This window comes from Danio rerio, chromosome 16, assembly GCF_052040795.2.
Source record: "Danio rerio strain M-AB ecotype USA chromosome 16, GRCz13ab, whole genome shotgun sequence".
NCBI lineage: Eukaryota > Metazoa > Chordata > Actinopteri > Cypriniformes > Danionidae > Danio > Danio rerio.
The window spans coordinates 7987313-8010838 of record NC_141036.1 but is presented as its reverse complement, the minus strand read 5'-3'; the positions used below and the strand labels follow the sequence as shown (position 1 = coordinate 8010838).

General features: G+C 36.7%; 1 protein-coding gene across 5 annotated transcripts; it reads right to left on the bottom strand.

The window, feature by feature from the left end:
• Positions 1-1649: 1649 nt before the first annotated feature.
• On the bottom strand, positions 1650-21976 carry popdc1 (popeye domain cAMP effector 1). Of its 5 annotated transcripts, none has more exon segments than NM_001001847.2 (9): positions 1650-2362; positions 11065-11093; positions 11439-11580; positions 14285-14452; positions 14760-14868; positions 16621-16808; positions 16992-17116; positions 20909-21146; positions 21862-21976. In NM_001001847.2, coding segments are annotated over 7 exon segments (951 nt in total). In that variant the 5' UTR covers positions 21105-21146; positions 21862-21976; the 3' UTR covers positions 1650-2362; positions 11065-11070.
• Positions 21977-23526: the final 1550 nt, after the last annotated feature.

Here is a 23526-nt window from a genome sequence, read left to right as displayed (position 1 = left end):
GGGGGATTGGTTGACAGTGTCGTCTGGTGCATTTACGCGAGAAGAGCAGGCACGAATGGCACTCGCAAGAGAAGTTTGAGATCTGTAAAAGTATACACAGCAACCTCTGGTAGACTTGCCAAAACAAAAACACCAAAAAACGTAGCTTTTAAGAGTGGGTAAGTGGGAATGTGGTGCTTTATCCTGGATGATTCTGATTGGGAAATGATGATCAGGTGTGTATGAACTCACAACTGATGATTGATATATGCTGTTTAAAATATGTAAATTACTTTGGTCATTTTTGTGGCTATTAAGCTAAATAAAGCAAACTTGTAACTTAAAAAGCAGGACTTGATGCAACAGAGAAAAACAGAAGCTATCAATATAACTGCTATGCAAATTATTACTTCAGCAATTGAAATGTTTTTTATTTTTATTTTTTTTATTTATTTATTTTTTAATACACACACACACATACATAATGGTCGGTGTTGTGTCATAGCTATATGAACCATGTTGTGTGAGGGAAGACTTTCAAGTCTTCATCACATTGGCAGAAGCCAATCATACGCGTTTAGAGCCGGAAAAAGAATTGATCCGCTCACCTCTCGAGTCCACTATTGGGTCTGAGTCACTCGTTCATCACGGGCCAATCATATGCATTTAGAGCCGGAAAAAGTTTTGATACGTTCATCTCTCGAGTCCTCTATCGGGTCTGAGTCACTCGTTCCTCACGGTCCAATCATTCGCGTTTAGAGCCGGAAAAAGAATTGAACCGTTCATCTCTCGAGTCCTCGGGTTTGAGTCATTCTGTCACGTGATAAACGAACGATCATGGCTCCTATCGGCTTAGACTGTGCAGTGGTTAAGATTATATGTGGCTGGCAGTGTAACGTGAATGAACCCCTGACATTTGAAGACATGAAGAGGTGAGCTGAGCAAAGAGACAACAATACCTTCAAAGACAAAATAGCAGGTAAACATTGAATTATTATTTTATCCTTCTTATATTCTACTTATTACTTATTTGTCGTGCAATCAACCTTTTGGGCTAGTTGTAGATGTGTTTGGAAGCAATTCGAAACATTTTAATAATATTTTGCCAAATTGAACCAAATGAACGAAATGGCTCGGAAAAAGATTCGTTCATCTTAATGAACGAGACTCAAAGATCCGAGTCAGTAAAATGATCCGAACTCCCCATCTAGCTACACCACATGCAGGTGGTGATGAGCTAATGCTCATTACAATCAACTTTTCCCTCTAGCAGAAAAGGGCATCATCATGTAGAAGGTGCTCAGTGTCATTCACACAGCTACTAAACACCAGTATGGTAACACACATAAAATTAAAGTCATGAAATAAACATTGTTTATCAACATTAGATGTAACATAAATCTCTTATGTACATAACTGATGGGGAAACAACTAAAAAGATACATATTAATGTCAACAAAATGCATAAAAAGTGATGTGCCATGCAGGGAATTCTGGGAAAGTCAATTTATGGTTATTCGCCGTATATATTAAGGAAACATAACGTTAACCAGGTTACGGATTTTTACTGTAGCATTTTTACAGTTTTTTACCGTTGAAATCACAGCCATTTTTTACAGTGTACCACAAAAATGACCAGATATGAGTAAAAAAAAGAATTTCAGACAGTATTGCATCATAAATGTTCTTTGTTTTTATGAAAACATCCAGGTTGGCACGAAGACAGCATGATGCAAAACTTTAATTTAAAAAGTGATTTCAAGTATCTGTATGATTTTAAACACACAAACGTCTCATCCTTATAATCACAGAATAAAATAAACTACTTACAAGAGATCAAAATGCTTTAAATCGGACATTCAGTACATTCAAATGTAACACACATTGCTTAAACTAAGTGATTCCTCAGTAACATTATGGGATCAAATCAAAGGCACAAATGGTGTAATCCGCATAATAGAACACTGGAACATAATCACATGTGAAAATAGGACTTGAGAAATCAGGAGCATGCAAGGAAGCATAAGCTATATTTCTACTTGATCATTAGAGAAATTATGGAAAAGTCAAACTGTTTGTTATGTGAAGCAAGAAAATACTACAGTTGATTACATGATATCCGAAAATATTTTCAAGGATAAATCTGCCTGCCTAAGGGGTCTCTTAACTCATACTAGTGTAATCTCACATTCGTTTCTGTCGAATGAGCAGTGAAATGCTAAAGGCTAAGACTGCGAGTTGATCAAATACGTTTAAATGTCTTTTTTGGTGGTCTTTGAAACATTCTGGGAGGTGGTGGGGGACTCGGATTCAAAAACATCATCTTCCAGTCCTTCTTCGATTGGCTTCATAGTCGTGGATGTTTTCGTCAGAGGATTTTTCTCTGGAGCAAGAGAAAAACAATAAATGTCAAAAAACTAGTTATTAGCTGCATTTCCACTGTAACTTTGGTTATTGAATATCAGTGTTTCTCAACCATGTTCCTGGAGGACCACCAGCTTTGCACATTTTCCATACTTCTTAACTAAACACACCTGATTTAGATCATCCAACACAACCTCATGGCAATTCATAACTTTTTGATTTCGAGGCTACTTCGTATGAATTCATACGGTATAATTCGTACCATTTAGTACGATTTGCTCATCCACCAATGACGTTTGGGTTTAGGGGTGGGGTTGGATGTCACGCCTCATTTTTAAAATCGTACAATTTACTATGACTGAACTCACGAATTATTCACTAAACTGATAAAACAGAAAATGTTTACGTTTTCTCGGGAGATCAGGCTTAATCATCAGGGCCCGGTTTTTCAAAAGGTTTAAATCGGATAAAATTGATCCTTATTTAGTAATCCTGTTTCTGCGATCCGTGATCATGTTATCCAGCTTACTTTTTGAGCCAGTTTTTCAAAGCAACATCAGATTGGATCGATCTGATCTGGATAGGAACTTTTCAGGATCACTAAATCTGGATAACCAGTGCTCTAACAGGATGGGAAATCACAATATAGAACTACAGATATGTAAAGAGCAACAAGTAGAATAGCCAGTGTGGGGTCAACATAACGTTATTTTTATTTGAAATGAAAACCCACACATTTAACAAAAAAACTAAAAACAAGAAAAAACCCACCCCCTCCTCTTCCAGCAGTTCATCTCATGCTCATCTGAGATCTACAACACAAACACTGTACATTGAGGATATTTATAATAGGTTTAAATATTGATGTATTGAATTTTAAAAAAGACTTTGTCAAAACCTCCACAATAATTTCAGACTTCCTCATCTGATGTGGAGAGACCAGATTGTCTGAGCGTAGCCTTTAGGAGGCGGATCTCAAGTCTGGTCTTGGTTTGCTGCAGTTTAGTCAGAGTCAGTTGTTCCTCTGCCAGATGAAGCTGTGCTTCTGCCTTTTCAGTCTCTTTTTGCAATTGTGGAAAGTGATTTAAAAAATCAGACAATGCCATTTTTTATTTTATTTTATTCTGTAATCATTACATGCATCACTTATAAATAATCTGAAAAGAAAAATATTTTCCATTGTGATGAGTATATATATATATATATATATATATATATATATATATATATATATATATATATATATATATATATATATATATATATATATAATTAGTTACAGAATAAAATGTATTGTTTTTGGTTTATTTTAACAGCTGTTTGGGGGATTATTTTATGAGGCCAAACTCTTTCTACTTTGCTGTAGGCCTTTACTGAAAGGTTGAATACATTAAAGCCTACCTAATCACTGTAACCTGACAGATGTACTAATACAATGAAAACCTTATGAATAAATAGGATATCTTGTAAGAGACTGCATGATCCAAATATAGTATTATTTGATACTTTAAGTTTTCATTACATTTTGGGCATGAAATCCATGCTGAATCCACCTTTCTGATGGGATCAGTTTAATCCAAAGTTTTTTGGATCAAAATGATCCAAATCCTACAAAAAAAGGTCTGAAAAACCCAAACTAAAGTTTTGATCTGGATCAAAACCAAAATTGGATTACATGATCTAATCCGATTATATAAGTGTTATGTATTTGTGTTTTTTGTGCTCTGTTTCTCTGTGTTTTTTCCCCTCTCTCTCTCTCTCTCTCTCTCTCTCTCTCTCGCTCTGTTCTCCCATATCTGCTCTCATGTATTCTCAGGTTCCGTTCATTGGTCCATTCAGCTGTCAGTCATTCCTCCCCGGTTACGTCACTCTTACGTCACATCCAATAAGAAAAGCGTTGTTAAAAGCGTGCGCCATACCACTCGCCTTCTCTTGCTTGCATTTTTCTCTGTTTTGTCGCTTGTTTGTATTTATAGCGTGCGTTTTGAAATAACCCGTCTAACTGTGTATTTTGTTGTTGGTCGTTCTGTGTGCACGTTATCTGTCCGTTATTCGTACATTGTTCTTAGTTTATCGTTGTTTACGAGGCTTGGACGAAGCGGACAGGTAAGAAGGTCACGTGACACATTTCGCAACACATAGGACTACTCTGCTGTCTAGTACACTAGGTTAGGGGCGAGCGCCACTCCTTGCACTTTTTGGATAGATAGATAGAGTAGATAGCTAGGACTCGGAAGATCTTCGTGTGTTAATTATACTGTTTTTCACATAGTTAGTTAGCTAGATGCTTCTGGGAAGTTAGATTTAGTTTGGGTTTTGTTCTTTTCATTTATTTAGCGCCGCCTGCGTCCCTTCTGCCAGCTCTCTTGTTTTTCCCGTGCTTATTTGTTTCAGTGTTGTATATATTGTAAATAGTATATTTTTGCCTTGCTTACTTTTTCTTTATTTTTGATTAATTCGTTGTTGTTGTTCACTTTGGGATTGTAAATAAAAGCACACATTTTTTTTTTTAAGATTTGATCCAATCCCTCATCCAAAATCCTAGTGGATTACTTTTGAAAAACCGAGCCCAGCTCATTAGCTGAGAATGAAAGACCTGTAATGGTGTTACAGACAAAGGAGACATCCAAAACATGCAGTGTTGGTGCTCCTCCAGTAACGTGTTTGATATATACATGTATATAACTATACAAACTTGAGATCACTAAATTATTAAAACGATGGTTTAAATTTGTCAGTATCAAATATGATGCAAGTCTTTTGAGGAATTTTTCCATTAGCATCATATTTCAATGCATTACAAAATGTGTTTTGCTCCTCACATGCATGTTTGTATGCTGACATGTACAGCGGGGAAAATAAGTATTGAACATGTCATGTTTTTTTCATGAGAGTAATAATTCGGAGCTGTTGACTTAAAATGTAACCAGATTTTGTAAAAACCCCAAAAATACAAGCATAAAAATAAAACAAATCAAACAAATCTGAAAAATGACTTGTGTGTAAGGACAATGGAATGACACAAGCAGAAAGTCCTGAACTACTGAAATGTGTTTAATACTTTTTATCCTCCTGAGACCCCGCTCATTGACTTGTGTCCTCTTTAGTGGACATTGAGGCTGTTTCTCAATTCCAAGAACGAAGAGAACGGACTTGTATTTTTGTGGAGACCAGGTGCCAGGTGTCCTCAGAAGAACTCAGGAGACCGCGAAGGCAGAGAACGCGTCCTTTGAGAAATGAGATGCTGCGTTCCTCCTGATGGTCACTTGACCTTCACGCGTTTTAAATGGTAAATTATTTACAGTGCAGCATTCATACAGCGATTTATTGTTTTCCCTCTTTTCACACTGTATATTATCTGCATAAAAACATTATAAACATACTCTACTCAATAAAAAAAAACCCGATATGAATTTCAGCAAACAAACACCCTTAATGTGTTTATTCCTTTATTAAGATGTTCATGGTAATGTTTATATTCACCGTTTCATTTAGGGAAACTCCTCAGGTAAATAAATGATATCTCTGAACTTTAATAATAAATCGAAATAAAATTCTGCGCTTTCCACCTTCCGTCGCAATGACTTCTGGGACTTCCCAGAGCGAGTTTGGTGCTCAATTCTGCATCGATGCGTCCTCGATATCAAGATCACATCTGGAAAGTTTCACACGTCCTCCGTACTTGCGGTCTTGAGTATTGGAACTGAACTTATGGCTAGTTCAGACTGCGTGATTTTAGCCCCAATTTTGACTCTTCGATAGGTTTTGAGAAATCGCAGACAAATGCCTGAAATCACAGGCAAATCGGTGCTCGTGCACGTGAACGACAATCACACAGTGTGAACTATCAAAGACGCGATCTGAGAGAATCGCTGATGAGTCGCCGATGCCTGTGAGATATTTGGCGTGCTAAATATCTGGAGCTGTCGGCGATTCAAATCATGCCGTGTGAATTGAGTTTTGACTGAAAATAACATCAGCGATCGCCTACAGCCAATGAGAGAGCAGCTTTCACTTGTGTGTGTGTGTGTGTGTGTGTATACCTGCTGCAGGCCAGCGGGAGGCTGGGGGAGAAGTTAAAAGCGCTCTTTTTCGGTTTATTTGGACCCACGAAATGGAGGAAAAGCTAGTTGAGTATTGACAGGACTCAGGAGCAACTGTGTCTGTTTGACGTTTTAAGAAATTAGTTTATTATCAACTTAAGTTGAGGAGAAATGGCTAATTCCCTTTAAACCCTGGTGAGCAAATATGTACATGTTCTACCCCATTAAAGGCTTCTTTCTCATTATGTAGTTAATAACAAAAGATATACGACGTGTTTTTGGCTGTGAGACGTAGTTTGGACGAAGTTGTCGGCGATTCTTTCTATTGTAAAGTCATCCCATGTGAAAGTCCCTGTCGCCGATCCATCTTGCAGTGTAAACAAAGCAGCGACGAAACGCAAGCCCAGATTGTCATGCAGTGTGAAAACATCTGTGACACGACTATTTTGAAAATCATGCAGTCTGAACTCGGCATAAAGCAGCTGATGATGACGTTACACAAGAACACGAGGACGCAAGACCGCTGAAAAACGTATATTGAGAAACAGCCTGTGTTTTCATGAATTTTCTTAGATTTTTTTGAGCTACTCCATCAAGTCCTGTTGTACTGTTCAGAGGACATCCTGGGCTTTCTAGTGATATGTCATTTGATTGGCTGGCATGCTAGGAACCACTACTTACACTGCATCCAAAATGGCTGACATACAAAAAAGCGCATTTTATGGGAGGTATGCATAGTTTTTTTACTATTATTATTACATGTATATTTGTTTATTAAATGTCAGGAACAATACATTTAGCTTTCAAAGCTGTTAACTTGTTTGTGTTTCAAAATATCCTCCTTTTTTAAATGTCCACTATAGTGGACACCAGGACCATCTTAATGTAATCAATGACTGTATGTTGTAGGGGCAGAACTGAAGCAGAGAGGATTCTTTATAAGATAGTTGAGGGAGACTCTGATTTAGAGTCTGACAATCAGACAAGTAGAGATTTAGAGACAATTAGAGAATGACAATCAATTTTAAATCGCTTTTATATTAAATTTGTTTTGGAATAACATCACTTTTTTTTTTTTTATTTGAGTTCGGCTTTCTTTTAGTCTAAACTGTTTCAGGAATTTCAATACAAAAGGAAAAAATGCCTTTTTTTTTTAGTTTTTGTTACATTAATATTGGACCATAGATATATACATTAGATGTTGCCTACCCTGTTGTTGTCTATTGGAAGGAATCCGTCAATAGAGCCGCCATTTTGGAACAGGGTAGCGCTCCTTTGAAATGAATGCGGGACCAAGGTACAGTGGAGGACTGTGGCCATAAAAAGCCAGAGATATACACATATATTTATGATCGGGAGTTTTCCTGGATGTTAGTATGCAATTTTTTATTTTATTTTATCACTTTTCTACATTGATGGATCAGTGATGGCACTGGCATTCCTGACAAAAGGCTTGTGTTTGTGTGTATGGAATTATACTATCCACCCTCCCTGTTAAATTTGATCTAATCCGTGTCCTGAAACACACCTCCTCTCCTGCTTTCACTTCTCATACTGACGGAGGGAGCGATTCGTTTGTGAATGAATCTCCGTTATGAACGACTCGTTCACTAGCTGACAATAGTACAAGTTTTTGGCAGCGCAGCATCTCGTTGTCATATTTCTTTTGCATTGTTTGCTGATTTTATTCAACAAAACTAGCATAAGCCGAGTATTTAGTGCGAGTTGGTGCTGCTTTGCCTTATGGTGAATGCAGTAAGAGACTGTATTATCATCAATAACGTTACCTGTTTAGCACAAAAGTTCCGAACATACAAAAATGTAAAAAACTTAATCTTACCTATGAAATGTTCTGCCTTTGTGCTTTGTTTTCTTTGTTTGCTCGTCACTACACCCATAGACAGCGCTAAAGTCCCGCATCTACATGTAATAACACTGTCTTGACTAGTGCGGTTGAATGACATATGTCCTGGTAGCACTGTACAAATATGGCAGCGCTACTGACGCATGCTCAGGGTCCCTATGCGATATCTAGTGTATATATCTATGATATTGGATTTTTTCTTGTTTGCTTTGACCTGGTTAATGAAACTAGGTTCGGCTTCATTTTCATTATCACTATCCAAGCAGAGCAGAAGACCGGTCTTGCAAATGTGTAAACCCTTTCTCATTGGGTTGACACATTTCCCCCACCATTTTTCAAAACAGTTAACACAGATATCATTCGAGCAGTCCAAACTCTATTGTTTTAGCTATGTAACCAAACAGAAACCATCTATTCATAACCATTAGAAACTACCAAGGTCAGAATGAATTCACTGAAGCACCGGTTTGAGACTCCTTCACACAAATCTGCAATTAGCAATCAGTCTGCAAACATTAAAAATGGTGGAAGGTCTGTGTTGTTCTGTACCAGCATGGATGGAGGAGCTCAATAGTGACTATACTCCCTATACTCCCAATAGATTTGACTGTATATTGGTTTACATGTGTTTTCTCTAATATTTACAGTATTTTATTACATTTTTCAGATTTTTTTTACAGTATTTAATTTTTTTTAGCCACAGTTTAAAAAATGTCATAAATTCAATATAAATTTACAGTTTTTCTCGATTGCTTGGATGCAGTTGTCAACTGAAACTCCACATTTTCAAAACAGTTAACACATAGGCCTAAACTGCGGCACTCATGGTCAAAATGACACATTTTGCTTGCAAAAGGCACATATCATGTCAAAACATTTAACATATGCAACAAAAGCTAGTTTTACCTTCAAACAACACAACTTGCAAACAAGTATATGAGCTCTTTCAATTAATCATTACACAATGCACAACAAAATACAAAATACAGAACTCAAAATGCACCACCATTGCTTGCCATTGTAGCTTATAGCCAATGGCATTTGTTGTTTCTATTTGGGCTGTCAAATTCGCCTTTTTGCAAAGAATTGGATCAAGAATAAGATGTGCTTTGATTGAATATATATTGAATTCATGACATTTTTCAAACTGTGGCTGAAAACTGAAATACTGTATATAAAAAAACAGACAAAAGTAATAAAATACTGTAAATATTAGAGAAAACACAAGTAAACTAATATACAGTCAAAAGTATTGGGAGTATAGGACATAGCCATACTGACCTCCTCCATCAATGCTGGCACAGAACAACACAGACCTTCCATCGTTTTTATAAGGTTTGCAGAATGATGGCTAATTGAAGATTTGTGTGAAGGAGTGTCAAACCGGTGCTTCAGTGATTTTATACTCATGTTGGTAGTTTCTAATAGTTAGGAATAGATGGATTCTGTTTGGTTACCAAAACTAAAACAATGGAGTTTGGACTGCTTGAATGACATCTGTGTTAACTGTTTGGAAAAATGGTGGGGAAAATGTGTCAACCCAATGAGAAAGGGTTTATACATTTGCAAGACCGGTCTTCTGCTCTGCTGGGATAGTGATGAGGAAAATGAAGAGGAACCTAGTTTCTTTAACCAGGTCAAAGCAAACTAGAAAAACTGTAATGAAAGCATTTCTTATTCTTGGTTTAATTCTTTGCAAAATGGCAAATTTGACAGCCCAAATAGAAAGACAACAAACGGCATTAGCAATAGGCTACAATGGCAAGCAATGGTGCACTGATTCACAGTGGGTTGTGTATTTTGTTGTAAATTGTGTAATGATTAATTGAAAGAGCTTATATACTTGTTTGCAAGTTGTGTTGTTTGAAGGTAAAACTAGCTTTTGTTGCATATTTTAAATGTTTCGACACGGTATGAGTGTTTTGCAAGCAAAATGTGTCATTTTGACCATGAGTGCCGCTGTTTAGGCCTGTGTGTTAACTGTTTTGAAAATGTAACGTTTCAGTCGACGGCTGCATCAAAACTATCAAGAAAAACTGTAATATCCCTTTACAGCCATATCCCGTACAGTCCAGAGTGGTGGTCATTTCGAACTAAAATAGTCCTGTGGTCCACTAAAGTGGACATGCAGTAAAATTAAAAACAAAACAAAATGTGAAAACTCTAAATTGTAAAAATTTTTAACCCAAAGGATGTAAGAAATCACAGAATTATTATTATTATTTTTTTAATTTTATTTGGTCTCAGGAGGATATGAAAGTCTTTTTTGGTGATGGCAGCCTTAAAGACGCTTCTTATATGGAGAATGAAGTCACATGCATTGCTCGGGTGTGAGTTTTAAAAGTGTAAAAGTCTTAATGGTTCTGTGGCTCTCATCTATCAAATCTGAGCTTCATTTAGTATGTTCTATTGTTTTCAAGTCAGGTTATTGGCTGGGCCATTCTACAGCTTGATTTTCAGCTAGGAAAATTAGGAAATTAGTTAGGAAACAAATTGAATGAAGTGCTGATTTAAATTGGGAGTGCAAAGAGAAACAAAATACAGATGTAAAATACATATACTGTGTAGTGCTTGTTACATACAGACACGGTGAAACTTGTATGACAATATGCTTCATGGCATGATGTTATGGGAAAACTCAACCAAATGCAATTCTGGTATGTTAAAGGTTAACGTCATAGCAGGTCTGGTTAACAGAAGTCACTTCTTCTGAGGACTAGAAGGGAGTTAATCTACTTTTTTGGGGTTATGTTGGGTCATTTTTGTTGGGGTTGAGAAATAGAAAGACAGTGAGGAAAAAGAAAACTATCTTACACCCCATCAGGCCCGATCTGAGGTCACAGCTAGAGGAGGAACAGGAGGAGACAACATCAGGGATATGCTGACACTCCATATTAATAGTTTTGAAATCACACTAGTGTGTTGTGCAAAATCACAAACTTAGTGTCTATTAGTGTCTACTTGCACTGGAACAGATGGAGTTTAAAGTGGAGAATGCATTAAATGAAGCTTAGGAAAGACAACGAATGGTGGAGCCAACTCATGTGTCCTAGTTTATACCAGCATTTGTGGGCATGAAGGGTGAAATATCAGGCCAGCTGGGTAAACTGTGGTTAGTGCTTGAAACGCAGCTTAGCATTGGCAGATTAGTTGCAGACAGTGGCTCAAGGCAAGGTGAATATACTTACGAAGTGATGAGCCAGTTGATCCACCTCTCAGGATCTGATTGAGCACGTCGTCGGTGTCACTGGTGCTCGCCATGCTGTTCCTCATCTGCATCATAGACAGCTGGGAACACAGACTCGGCTGGCGGTCCATTTTCTTAACAGCCTGCAGATCAATCATCAACACTTTTTAGAGGCTCTTAACCAAGGCTCATTGGAGATACGTGCCCAGGGCTACATTTTTAGGAACCGTGAAGTACATGAACAAGGCAATGTCCACTAGAGGGCATTTTTAACAATCTCAAATAAGCTACTGGACCATGTTTGCTCTTCATACATGCCATTTTCACGTCCTTCTCACACATATATCACAAGCATATATCAACTTGCCTACTGACTGGCCCAAACACCCACACATAGTGTTTTTAAAAACAACTTGCCTCTAAAATTGTTCTTCACTGGATTCGAGCCCTAGTCTGCTCTGTGTCCCAGGTCCAACACCATACAAGGTGAGCTACAGAGCAAACTGATCTCACTGGAAAAGCCGTTCATATGGAGGTAAGTGGTCAAGGGTAGAGTGATAAGGAATAGAAGCTGTCAGCGATGTGAAACAGCACGAAATACAGTCGGGTGACTATTTTCCTTTTTTTAGCCATCAAAATGGTCAACCACCAATTTATACGGGGACATGTTATAGCTCTTAAAGGTGCATTACAGTTTGGTACAGTTTCTGGAGATTTTACAGATCCGGAGTGTTCACAAACCATGGTCCACTTTGCGTCTCAAATCCGGCGTACAAGGCAAGCTACCGAGCAAACTGATCTTGCCGGAAAAGTCTTCTATATGGATGAAAGCGGTCAATGATAGACCAAAAAGGAATAGAAGTTGTCAGTGATGTAAGAATGACTGATTTATAGCGTTCGTTTAACACACAAAATGCAGCCGGATGTATACCAGAGCACGTATTTTTGTGGTTTCCCAAATATATAGGCCTGGGCACATACCTCTAATGAGGTTGTTATAATCACTATCACATCAAGTAAGTTGTAAAAACTGCTAATGTTATAAACAAATCATCAGCAAACAATATATCATATTTAATGAATATTTTTCATTTTTAGTCATCAAAATGGTCAATGACCAATTTATACAGGAACACGTTCTAGCTCTAAATGGTGCGCAACATTTTGGTACATTTTTTTTGTCAATTTTACAGACTGGAGTGTCCTCAAACCATGCTCCACTTTACATTATAAAATCTGATATACAAGGCGAGCTACCGAGCAAAGTGCTCCTATATGGAGGTAAGTGGTCTAATTTATATGGGGACATGATCTAGTTCGTAAAGATACACAACATTTTGGTACAGTTTCTGGAGATTTTACAGACCTGAGTGTCCTCAAACCACGGTCCACTCTGTGTCCCAAATCCGACGTACAAGGCAAGCAAACTGATCAATGTAATAATTACTAATACTCCAGTGATTTGTTTTTCTTCTTCAAATATTTCCCAAATGATGTTTAACAGAGCAGGGATTTTTTCACAGTATTTCCTATAATATTTTTTCTTCGGGAGAAAGTCTGATTTGTTTTATTTTGGCTAGAATGAAAGCAGTTTACATTTTCTAAAAAACATTTTAGGGTCAATATTATTCGCCTTGTTAAGCAATGTTTTTTTGATTGTCTACATAGCAATCTACTGTTATACAATGATTTGCCAAATTACACTATTTTGCCTAACCTAATTAAGACTTTAAATGTCACTTTAAAGGTTCACTAAACCCTCGAGTACTTTTTTGAAGATTTTAACAGATTTGTGTGTGTTGAGCATGAGTTAAGACAATATTAGCACCTGTCAGCTTTTGTTTTCAGCTAATTTCAGCTTCCAGGTTTAAAATGATTTTTGGGACGAGATCAAAATCGGCGACGAAGTGCAAAACTGCAAGTGCAAAGATGACGCGTTGCTTTCTCATTATTATTCATAGCAGAGTTTTCTCATCCAATGAGAAGAGCCGGCTTCTTAATTATTCATGACTGCACGTGCTTTCCGAAGACAAGGCAGACCTGCCAGTGCCAAGCTGTGAGACACGGACCCAGGGCACACAGTATTTAGCTGTTCATGAAGGGTCGTATGTGTTTGTTTCCATGATCCACGGGGTTTGTTGCATGTTTTTTTCCGGGGCCAATACAGCAAAGCATTTTGTGTGCAGCAAGCATTTTTGTCAGGAGAGCAGTACAAGAATTGGAGAATGGCGGATGTTGTCTTTTATCAGGAGTTCGTTCACATTTAGACACATCGCCGTGCTGCTGTGTTTGCCTTAATCCTCTAGAATACCAACAGGGCTAATGGTTAAAATAGACAGGGCAAGAGACCAGCTGCACTGAGTCTGCATTCAGACCCGGGGATTGAGGGAAAAGTCCTCAATTATAGTGTTTATATGAACACAATTATCTTTATAATGATATAAATAGTGGTTATCTGTATATGAAATAATGAATAACAAAAGTAGCAGGGCATTACATTACTGTTTATTTCTTTGCATTTTAACTTTGTAAACTATAAAATCAAACGTCTGCTCACGGGTTGTGTCTCATTTTGTAAGCCGACTGACAACAGTTGTTCGCTCCCCTCCTTCTCCCCTGCTGGCCACGCCCACTCCTGCCCTTTGCTTGAGGAGCTCCACGCCCATTATCATGTATCTTTTGAAAAAATTCTGAGGTAGACTTGAAACGAAAGTGAGGGGTGTCATGATCCTTTAAGCTGAATACTAGTATCTTGAAAAATACCTAGTAAAATATTATGTACAGTTATCATGGCAAAGATAAAGAAATCAGTTGTTAGATATTAGTAATGAATAAATATTTTCTAACCTTGTCACTGAGGGTTGGATCGTTGAGGGAGTAAAGCTTGTTGGTGATGTCTTTGCCAATAAGATACCTGAAGACCTCATTCAGAAAAGACTCTGACTCCAGGAAATAAGTCAGACGTTCTCTGGACCAGCACAACAGCTTGCAGTTCTCCTCAGCAGCGATCGTCACCTATATTTTACGTGACAGATAACTCATATATTTGTATACTCTTTCTATTAAATTATTAGACATTTCTGGAATATGTATTTCTTTTTTATTTGTGTGTAGGGAATCCATACTATTGTTAAATGCAAAAAAAAATCATTTTTCATATTCACTTCTTTTTTTGATTTACAGATTTCATGCTGACTTATCCTGTTTGGAATGAAGCACATACTCAATTCTGTAGCAAGTACAGGCACTTAAAAGTATTAAAAGTATGATTAAAAGTATCCAATGCATAATAATTTTAATACTAAACCTTTAAACCCATTACCTGAAAGCGTTCACCCCTGTTCATCTGAGTTGACCTGAATTCTGGAGAGTCGATGAAGGCATTGGTGTAAATGTTATGCAAGAAATGACCCCGGTACGATACCTTCATCCTGTGTCAAATGAATAAAATATGTCACAAATACACAAACAAATTGAAAGTATCTTTTATTATTGTCAGCACCATTTACATAAAAATAATATAGATCACACAGATCTGTCAACATTATTTCAAACGTTCTATTATGGAAAACAAACCAGTACAGAGAAACTACATGCATGCAGTCTGCCATTATTGTTTTGGTGTTCAAGTAAAATTGTTTATTGTTTGTTAAGTACTTAGTTCATGTTAGTAAATGCATAATAAATAATTAAAATTTGAATATAAAAAACTAACATTATAACATGGCTGTCTGGAATTCTGATTATTAATGTCTGGTTATTCGTGACATTCCAAGGTATGTTATTCCAGCAAAACAACCGCTAAATAACACAGGCACATACATACATATCTGTATCTGCTTGTCTGTCAGTTTTTGACTGTTCGGCGCCATCTTGTGACAAAATAATGTGAAAGTTAAAAAGCCAACATGGGCTCATTCTGAAAACGTAGCCCTATATACATTTCTGGAGATTACAAACTATGTAGACAGAAGTACGTAGGGCTGCATTTCATCTTTAAAATGAACACTATGGGACGGCATAATGCTGTTCATTTTCTCGCTTACAAGCTGACTGCTTTCCTCCGTATGGACACTAACCAATTTGTCTGGTAAGCAGGTAAGACATAAACAAAAGCCAAAAAAATTAAACAAGTAAATAACAGGGTGTGACTGTGGTAAAATCTGAAGACGTGGTAAAACTAGGCTGCCGTAAGGGCTTTTCTTTTTCTGGATTGCTTTTGAAAACACTGCAGCTATGTTTAGGGAAGGGGGTGGGCGCTGGTCAATTGATGTTTTTGAAAACACTATTGGTTGGGTTTAGGGAAGGGGTGGGTGGGGTGATTGGGTGATTGGTCAGTCAGTCAGTCAGTCAGTCAGTCAACGGTGGCCTCTGATAGATTTATATGAAAACATTAGGCACGAATGGCACTTGCGCGAGAACTTTGAGGTCTCAAAAAGCGCAAACAGCAGTCTCTGGTGGATTAGTGAAAACAACAATGGCAAAACATACGCACCTCCTGGGATGCATTTTGCTTTCTCCATTAATGTATATAGGATTACATAATCAGAATGAGCCTGGGTTGAATACAGGCCTTCAGCCTTAAGCCTCATTCACACTACGAGCGACTCACACTACAAGCGACACACTTTAAGCAAATGAAGAGCAACTCTCTTGAGCGACAGCCAATAGGAGCACCGGTAGAGCTCGTGTGATCCTCTCCAAACTCCTGGAGAGCCCGGTTGTATTCTCCATGCTGTATAGACCTACACAGACCTGCGTTTGGAGCAGGTCACCACCCAGAGCAACACAGATAGAAAGTCGCAGCTAGTGTGAATGAGGCATTATACAACAGTGCTTCACTCAAGATAAGCCCATCGGCTTTATTCCAGCGATAACAACCTCCTGGATGTACTTTATCCCTAACTTAACACACACAGCTGTTCATTTAATAATACATTAGTAAATATTGAACTACTATTAATACATTCTGTACAAGATTGTTCATGCTTAGTTCATGTTAGTAAATAAATGCATTAACTAATGGACCATTATTTTACCTATTTTTTGGCACCCCCCTAAGCCCTCCCCCAGCACATGCAACAAAAAAACCTGGAGCTGCCATTGGTTGTCAGATCCTTAAAATACCCTAGTTGTAATTAAACATCCACAACACATGCACTTTAGTGACGCAAAGCACCTACTTTCCTTTGAGAAGAATGCTGAGGCGCTCATCAACAGAGGTTTTGTCTTCTGCTGCATAAACCTGGCCTTTCTTTAATGTCTGGATGGTGCAAAACTGGCCAGTGAGTCTCTGAAACAGAGCCTCTCGCACATGCAGGGGCTCAAACATGCGCTTGTACACAGACTTGAGCTCCCTGTCAATCTTAATCTGGAATTAAACAGGAGAAACGTACATTGAATTCTGAGTTAAATTCACAATTACAATATTTACAACTAGCCTGTACAGAAACTACAACTAAAGACATCAGCAATGAGAAAATCAGAACGAAAACTCTCTTCTCTCAAGATAAATCATAGCGTTTGACTTTGACCTGTATCTGATTGTACTCACCGGTCTGCGTTTATAAAGCAAGAAGAAGAAATGCATGAAGTTCACTAGAAGGAAAACCACATTCCACACCATCACATCCAGTGTGCATCTATATAACGTAGCCCACGCTATGAACAAAGAGCAGCCTGAAAGACAATAAAGAAACACATTTTAATGCGACTTATCAATTCCTCTCTATTTATGTAGCACTTTCTTTTTTTTTAACATAAATTGTGTCAAAGCAGCTTAAAGGGATTCCAGCAGGCACACAGACGTTAATATTAAATTTAGGTTGTCAGGTTACCAAAATTCAATGTCTGAGCAAGTTTAAGTCAGCTTCTCTTTCAAATCATTCACTTGTAGTAAACATCAAAAATGTAACTTGTGTTTCTTTTTGATTTTAATATAGATTTTGTACAACGTCCATTCAGAAAGACTTAAAGATGATTCCTTTCATCACTGTAAAAATTATTCAATGTAGATAATTTAGTTGGAATATAGTACTATATCTCTTGATATTAAAAATTGCCACCCTCTCTAAAAAGTCTTATATTTCAACATTTTTTGCAATTGAAATCTTCAATACTAAGGGTGTCATGATCCTCCAAATCCTCGATTCGATTACATTTTCGATTCTAAAGGCACGATTCGATTCAATTTTCGATTATGAATAATTAATTAATTAATTATTTGTAGCCTACCGTTTAAACTACCTGACCTGCATGGTCTTTGTTTTACCCATAAACAAGTAATACAGTAAATGAATAAAGGCAAGATACACACATAATTACCACCTGTCAATCACTTTTTTTCTGCGGGACTCGTGAATAGGCAGTGATCTGTGTTGTTATAATGGCGTCGGTAAAAAAGACGCACAACCAACAGGAACCAGCCAACAGTATCTGAGGTGTTCGCTAAAATGACTAAGTACAAGTGAGTGAAAGATTGAAGCAGTCCTCTGACTGCCTGGACCTGCTGTTTCGAGCGCATGGCTATGTGTGCGTCTGTGTCTGTGTTGTCACGTGATGTGCATTTTTAGAGGTAGAGAGGAAGGAGGGCTGCTCAGAAATGCCAAACGTCACTGTGGATGTCAAATCGTTGTCGTTCTAAAATGCCATTTAAAAACAAAGACAGTGTAAACAGGGCCTGAGTGTGTACTTTTCGCGAACAAATTTGCAACGGGGGCGGGCGGAGGATCCCGATGCCGGTGTTGTCTATCGGACGAACCGTACGTAATTCGTACATAGCAGAGCTTGCAAAACTGTGTTTTTTTGTCGACAACACGAACGTTGTCAACATAACTCGCTAGAAATCCAAAATGCTTAAACACTGGCGACTTCATTGAAAGAGGAGAGGGTTTAAGCTCTGTCGACGGGTCTCCTGCGTCTGCCGTTTAACAAGCACTTCAACAAGCCTGTTTTTTTCCCGCTTGGCAAGCCAAGCTGACGTGACATGGGGGCATGGCAACATCGACGATTCTATTTTTTGATTCGATAATCGAAAATGAGCATACATTTCGATCGATTTCGATTAAAAATCGAAATCGTGACACCCCTATTCAATATTCAATGTAAAATCACGATTTCCGAAAACTACAAAAATCTCTAGTTTTAGGCATTTCTATAAATCTGTAGTAATTAAATTTTTTTATTGCAATTGTACTCTTCAGTACACATTATAAAACATAATGTACATAATAAGAAAATACCATCAATATAATTCCATCATATATGTAATTACAAAGTTGTAACAATGTTATTACATAGCAACTGTAAGGTAACATTAGATCCAATTAACATCAATTACATCCAAAAAAAAACTATATAATTACATATATACTGCGTATATTTACGTATAAATACACAAATACTGAACATGAAACATTTTAGGATTTTAAATATTAAATTGGGTGTAATTACAGTGCAATAGCAAAATACTGTACAAATACTTTACTTGAAATATACAAAGAAACATGATTATATATTATCTTGGATGTAAGTACAATGTAAAAGCATTGTAACGACATATTAATTACAGTGTAACGACACAATAATATGATAAAAGTTTGATAATAAGATAAAAGTTTGTAATTACATGTGTACTGTGTATATTTACATATAAAACTATCCAAATACTGTACATGCAACATAAAAAGAAATATTTACATTTATTAATATTATATTGGATGTAACTACAATGCAACGACATAGTAATTATAATGGAACGACATAGTAATTACAAACAAGATAAGTTTATAATTGCATATTACATGTGTACTGTATGTATGTGTATAACTACAATTTACAAACACTGTAGATGAATTACACAAAAACACATTTACAATATCATGCAATTATATATAATGCATTTGCAATGTTAATACATAGCAATCGTAATGTAATGATAAAGTAATTACATCCCCAAAAAACTTTGTAATTACATATGTACTGCGTATATTTACTTATAAATACACAAATACTGTATAAAAAACATTTTAGGTTTATAAATATTATCCTGGGTGTAATCAGAATTTAATGATGAAGTTTGTAATTACATTTGTACTGTGTATATTTACATATACAATTATAAATAACCAAATATTGTACATGCAAAATACAATGAAACATTTGCTTTTATGAATATTATCTTTGCTGTAACTACAATTTTATGACATAGTAATTACAATGTAACAACGCAGTAATTGCACACAAGATAAAAGTTTGTAGTTTCATGTCTACTGTTTATATTTACATATAAATACACGATACTGTACTTGAAATATACAAAGAAACATGTTTATAAATATTATCTTGGATGTAATTATAATCTAATGGCAATGTAAATACAATGTAACGACACAGTAATTGCACTTAAGATAAGTTTGCATTTAAGATGAATACTTTGATGTTATTTTTAAAATTCCATATTCATAAATGTAATTTTTTTTAATTCCCCCAAGACTAGTGGTGTTCAAAGAAGAATTTGTGATGTATTTGAAGACATTAAGAGAGATGAATAGGCAAAAAGCAAGATATTTATATTCATCATTGGATGATTTTGGTTTCATATTTTAAGAACTTTTACTCGCCTGCTACTTAAGTTTCTTTAGCATTAACTTTTTGTTATTTTTTGTTATTTTATTTATTTATATATGTTGTATCATTAACGAGAATGGAAAGATTGTGAATGTATTCAATTTGATTATCTCAGTCTTTTTTGTAAATCTAAGAAGTATTGATGCCTTTTCTGTTGCTGTTCAAGCATTGGTAAAAAAATAAAAATAAATAATAATAATAATAATAATAATAATATTATTATTAATAATATATTTATATATAGAATTATTAGCCCCCTTCAAATTTTTTTCTTCTTTTTTAAATATTTTCCAAATGATGTTTAACAGAGCAAGGAAATTTTCACAGTAAATCTGATAATATTTTTTCTTCTGGAGAAAGTCTTATTTGTTTTATTTCGGCTAGAATAAAAGCAGTTTTAAATTTTTTAAACACAATTTTAGGGACAAAATTATTAGCCCCTTTAAGCTATATATTTTTTCTCGATAATCTACAGAACAAACTACTGTTATACAATAACTTGCCTAATAACCCTAACCTGCCTAGGTAAACTAATTAACCCAGTTAAGCCTTTAAACGTCACATTAAGCTGTATCGAAGTGTCTTGAAAAATATCTAGTAAAATATTATTTACAGTCATCATGGCAAAGATAAAATAAATCAGTTAATAGAGATGAGTTATTAAAACTATCATGTTTAGAAATATGTTGAAAAAATCTCTCCGTTAAACAGAAATTGGGGAAAAAATAAACAAGCGGTCTAAAAATTCAGAGGGGCTAATAATTCTGACTTCAAATTTATATATACCCTATAAACACAAGCGGATCACCATCCCGTAGAGCACCAATAGATGGCGCTGTGTACCTGTCATCAGCAGCAGCCTGAGGAAGATCATATGAAGCGCTAATGTGGTGGGAATGAGGAAACCCAGCCCGAGACTCAGGTTGGCCAGGTGGAACAGCAGGTGATGAGACTGTTCCCAATCCTGGCATAGTGTGGCGTTTGGATCCAAGCTGACTGCTGGAACACTGGAGGGCAGCGCGGATGTTGTGTTGGACATTCTGAGGCGGTCAAGCTGTTTGGGAAATGGCCAGAGAGTTTGCTAGGACGGCCACAATCATAAACAAAGCAAAACAGAAGAGTTTTGTTATGATTCAAAGGTGTAGTCTTTATTAAGAGTGTATGTTTTAAACTATGATAGCAAACGTTTTAATATTTTATTAATTAAATAACAACTTTATAATGTTTTTCTTACTGCAGTACAGCCGTCAGTGTAAACGCGTCAATGTAAATAACGTAGTGGCGTGAAAATATAACGACCCTTACGAAAATTTACCATGTTTTTTTTTTAAGTACAATTGTTGTAACCTTGTTTTTTACGTATTTACTTCTGTTTGTATTACTGCAGTATTATATTTACCATGATACAGATTAGTATTGCAAAACCATGGCTAATTTGAGGCTAATATAGTAAACCATGGTAGCCACAAATTAACGTGTTTTTTTTTAATTCAACTATAGTTTTTACCAAGGTTGCTATAGTAAAAACTGAGGTTACACAAACGGAAGTCAGTTCGCAAAGAAAAAAACATGCTTACTACAGTTTTTCTATTTAAAAAAAAAACATAACAGAATTTTCTTTAAATGATAGAAAAAATCTGAGACCCACTTTCCAGATCTGTGCCCCAATGAACTCATGGAGACATGTTATTGTTTATGTTATTTACATATCTCCAACTTACACCTTCAGATAGCCTACTATAACAATATTTGAAATATTTTCTTACTGTCTATAAATTAAAACATTTTCTACTCACCGGTGTTGTCGAAAGCAGCTTTAATGTGCTCGGTCTGGAGGAATGTTAATGCAGAAGATAAGAGATAGGTTTAGCAGAGCTGAGAGCCGGAGTGTGTGTGTGAGGAGCGCATTCCGGCCAGATGACAGGCGTTGACTTAAAATGGGCACAAACCACGCGGCCACTCCTCTGCGCACCACACCACTCCAGCACTAGAGGGACCACGAGGCGCCTGTTTAAGGTAAGATGTCTTCATTTAAATATCCCACAACCTCTAGATTACTGTAATATATTTTGTTGACTAATGCACCTACATTATCCCAAATGTTTCAAAGAACCTTAAAATCATTTTATTCTTTTATTTTTCTAAATCGAATACAAGAAAAAATAACATCACTGCATTTAAGTGATAGTACATTAACAAAAACATTAGGAAAGTAGAAAAGAAAGAAAAAAAAGCTTTACAAAGCCTCAATCATTAAGAAAAAAGATTATCATAAGCCATTATTATTATTCATTTGTTCATTCATTTTCTTGTCGGCTTAGTCCCTTTATTAATCCGGGGTCGCCACAGCAGAATGAACCGCCAACTTATCCAGCACGTTTTTACGCAGCAGACACCCTTCCAGCCGCAACCCATCTCTGGGAAACATCCACACACACATTCACACATACACTTATACACTATGGCCAATTTAGCCTACCCAATTCACCTGTACCACATGTCTTTGGACTGTGGGGGAAACCGGAGCACCCGGAGGAAACCCACTCGAAGGCAGGGAGAACATGCAAACTCCACACAGAAACGCCAACTGAGCCGAGGTTTGATCCAGCGACCTTCTTGCTGTGAGGCGACAGCACTACCTACTGCGACACTGCCTCGCCCGCCCCTATTATTATTAATATTAATATTAATATTAATATTAATAATAAGCTTAAGAGATTCCATATTGAGTGCAATTTGAGCCAGAAAAGTATTAAATCTAGGTATTGCCTTTAGAAACTTATTTTTGCATATAAAATTGTGTGTGTGTTCGCCATATGATATCATACACTCTTGATTTCAGGTTTGGTTTAAAAAAAAAAACATTAAAACCTTAGACACTTGAATTTAATTTACTACACTGCACAGAGCTAGATTATAACAGAACCCTAAAATGTATTTTTGATAAAACAACGGTGATGGGCAGCACGGTGGTGCAGTGGATAACACAATTGCCTCACAGCAAGAAGGTCGCTGGTTTGAGCCTCATCTGGGTCAGTTGGTGTTTCTGTGTGGAGTTCGTGTGGTTTTGCTCCAGATGCTCCGGTTTCCCCAACAGTCCAAACACATGCAGTATAGCTGAATTGGGTAAGCTAAATTGTCCGTAGTATATATGTGTGAGTGTGTATGGATGTTTCCCAGAGATGGGTTGCAGCTGGAAGGGCATCCTCAGTGTAAATCATATGCTGGAGAAGTTGGCGGTTAATTCCACTGTGGCGACCCCAGATTAATAAAGGGACTAAGCCGAAAAGAGAATGAATGAATGCAAACAACGCTGTTTCTTCCCTCACGTGATTAAACCAGAAGAATCTGAGGCGGTTGACTGTGGCATAATAAAAGCTCCACTGCTTTCATGGCATGTCGCAGTCATCTCTGATCAGCAACTGCTTAGGGCTCGTACACAACGGGACACTTTTCGCTCA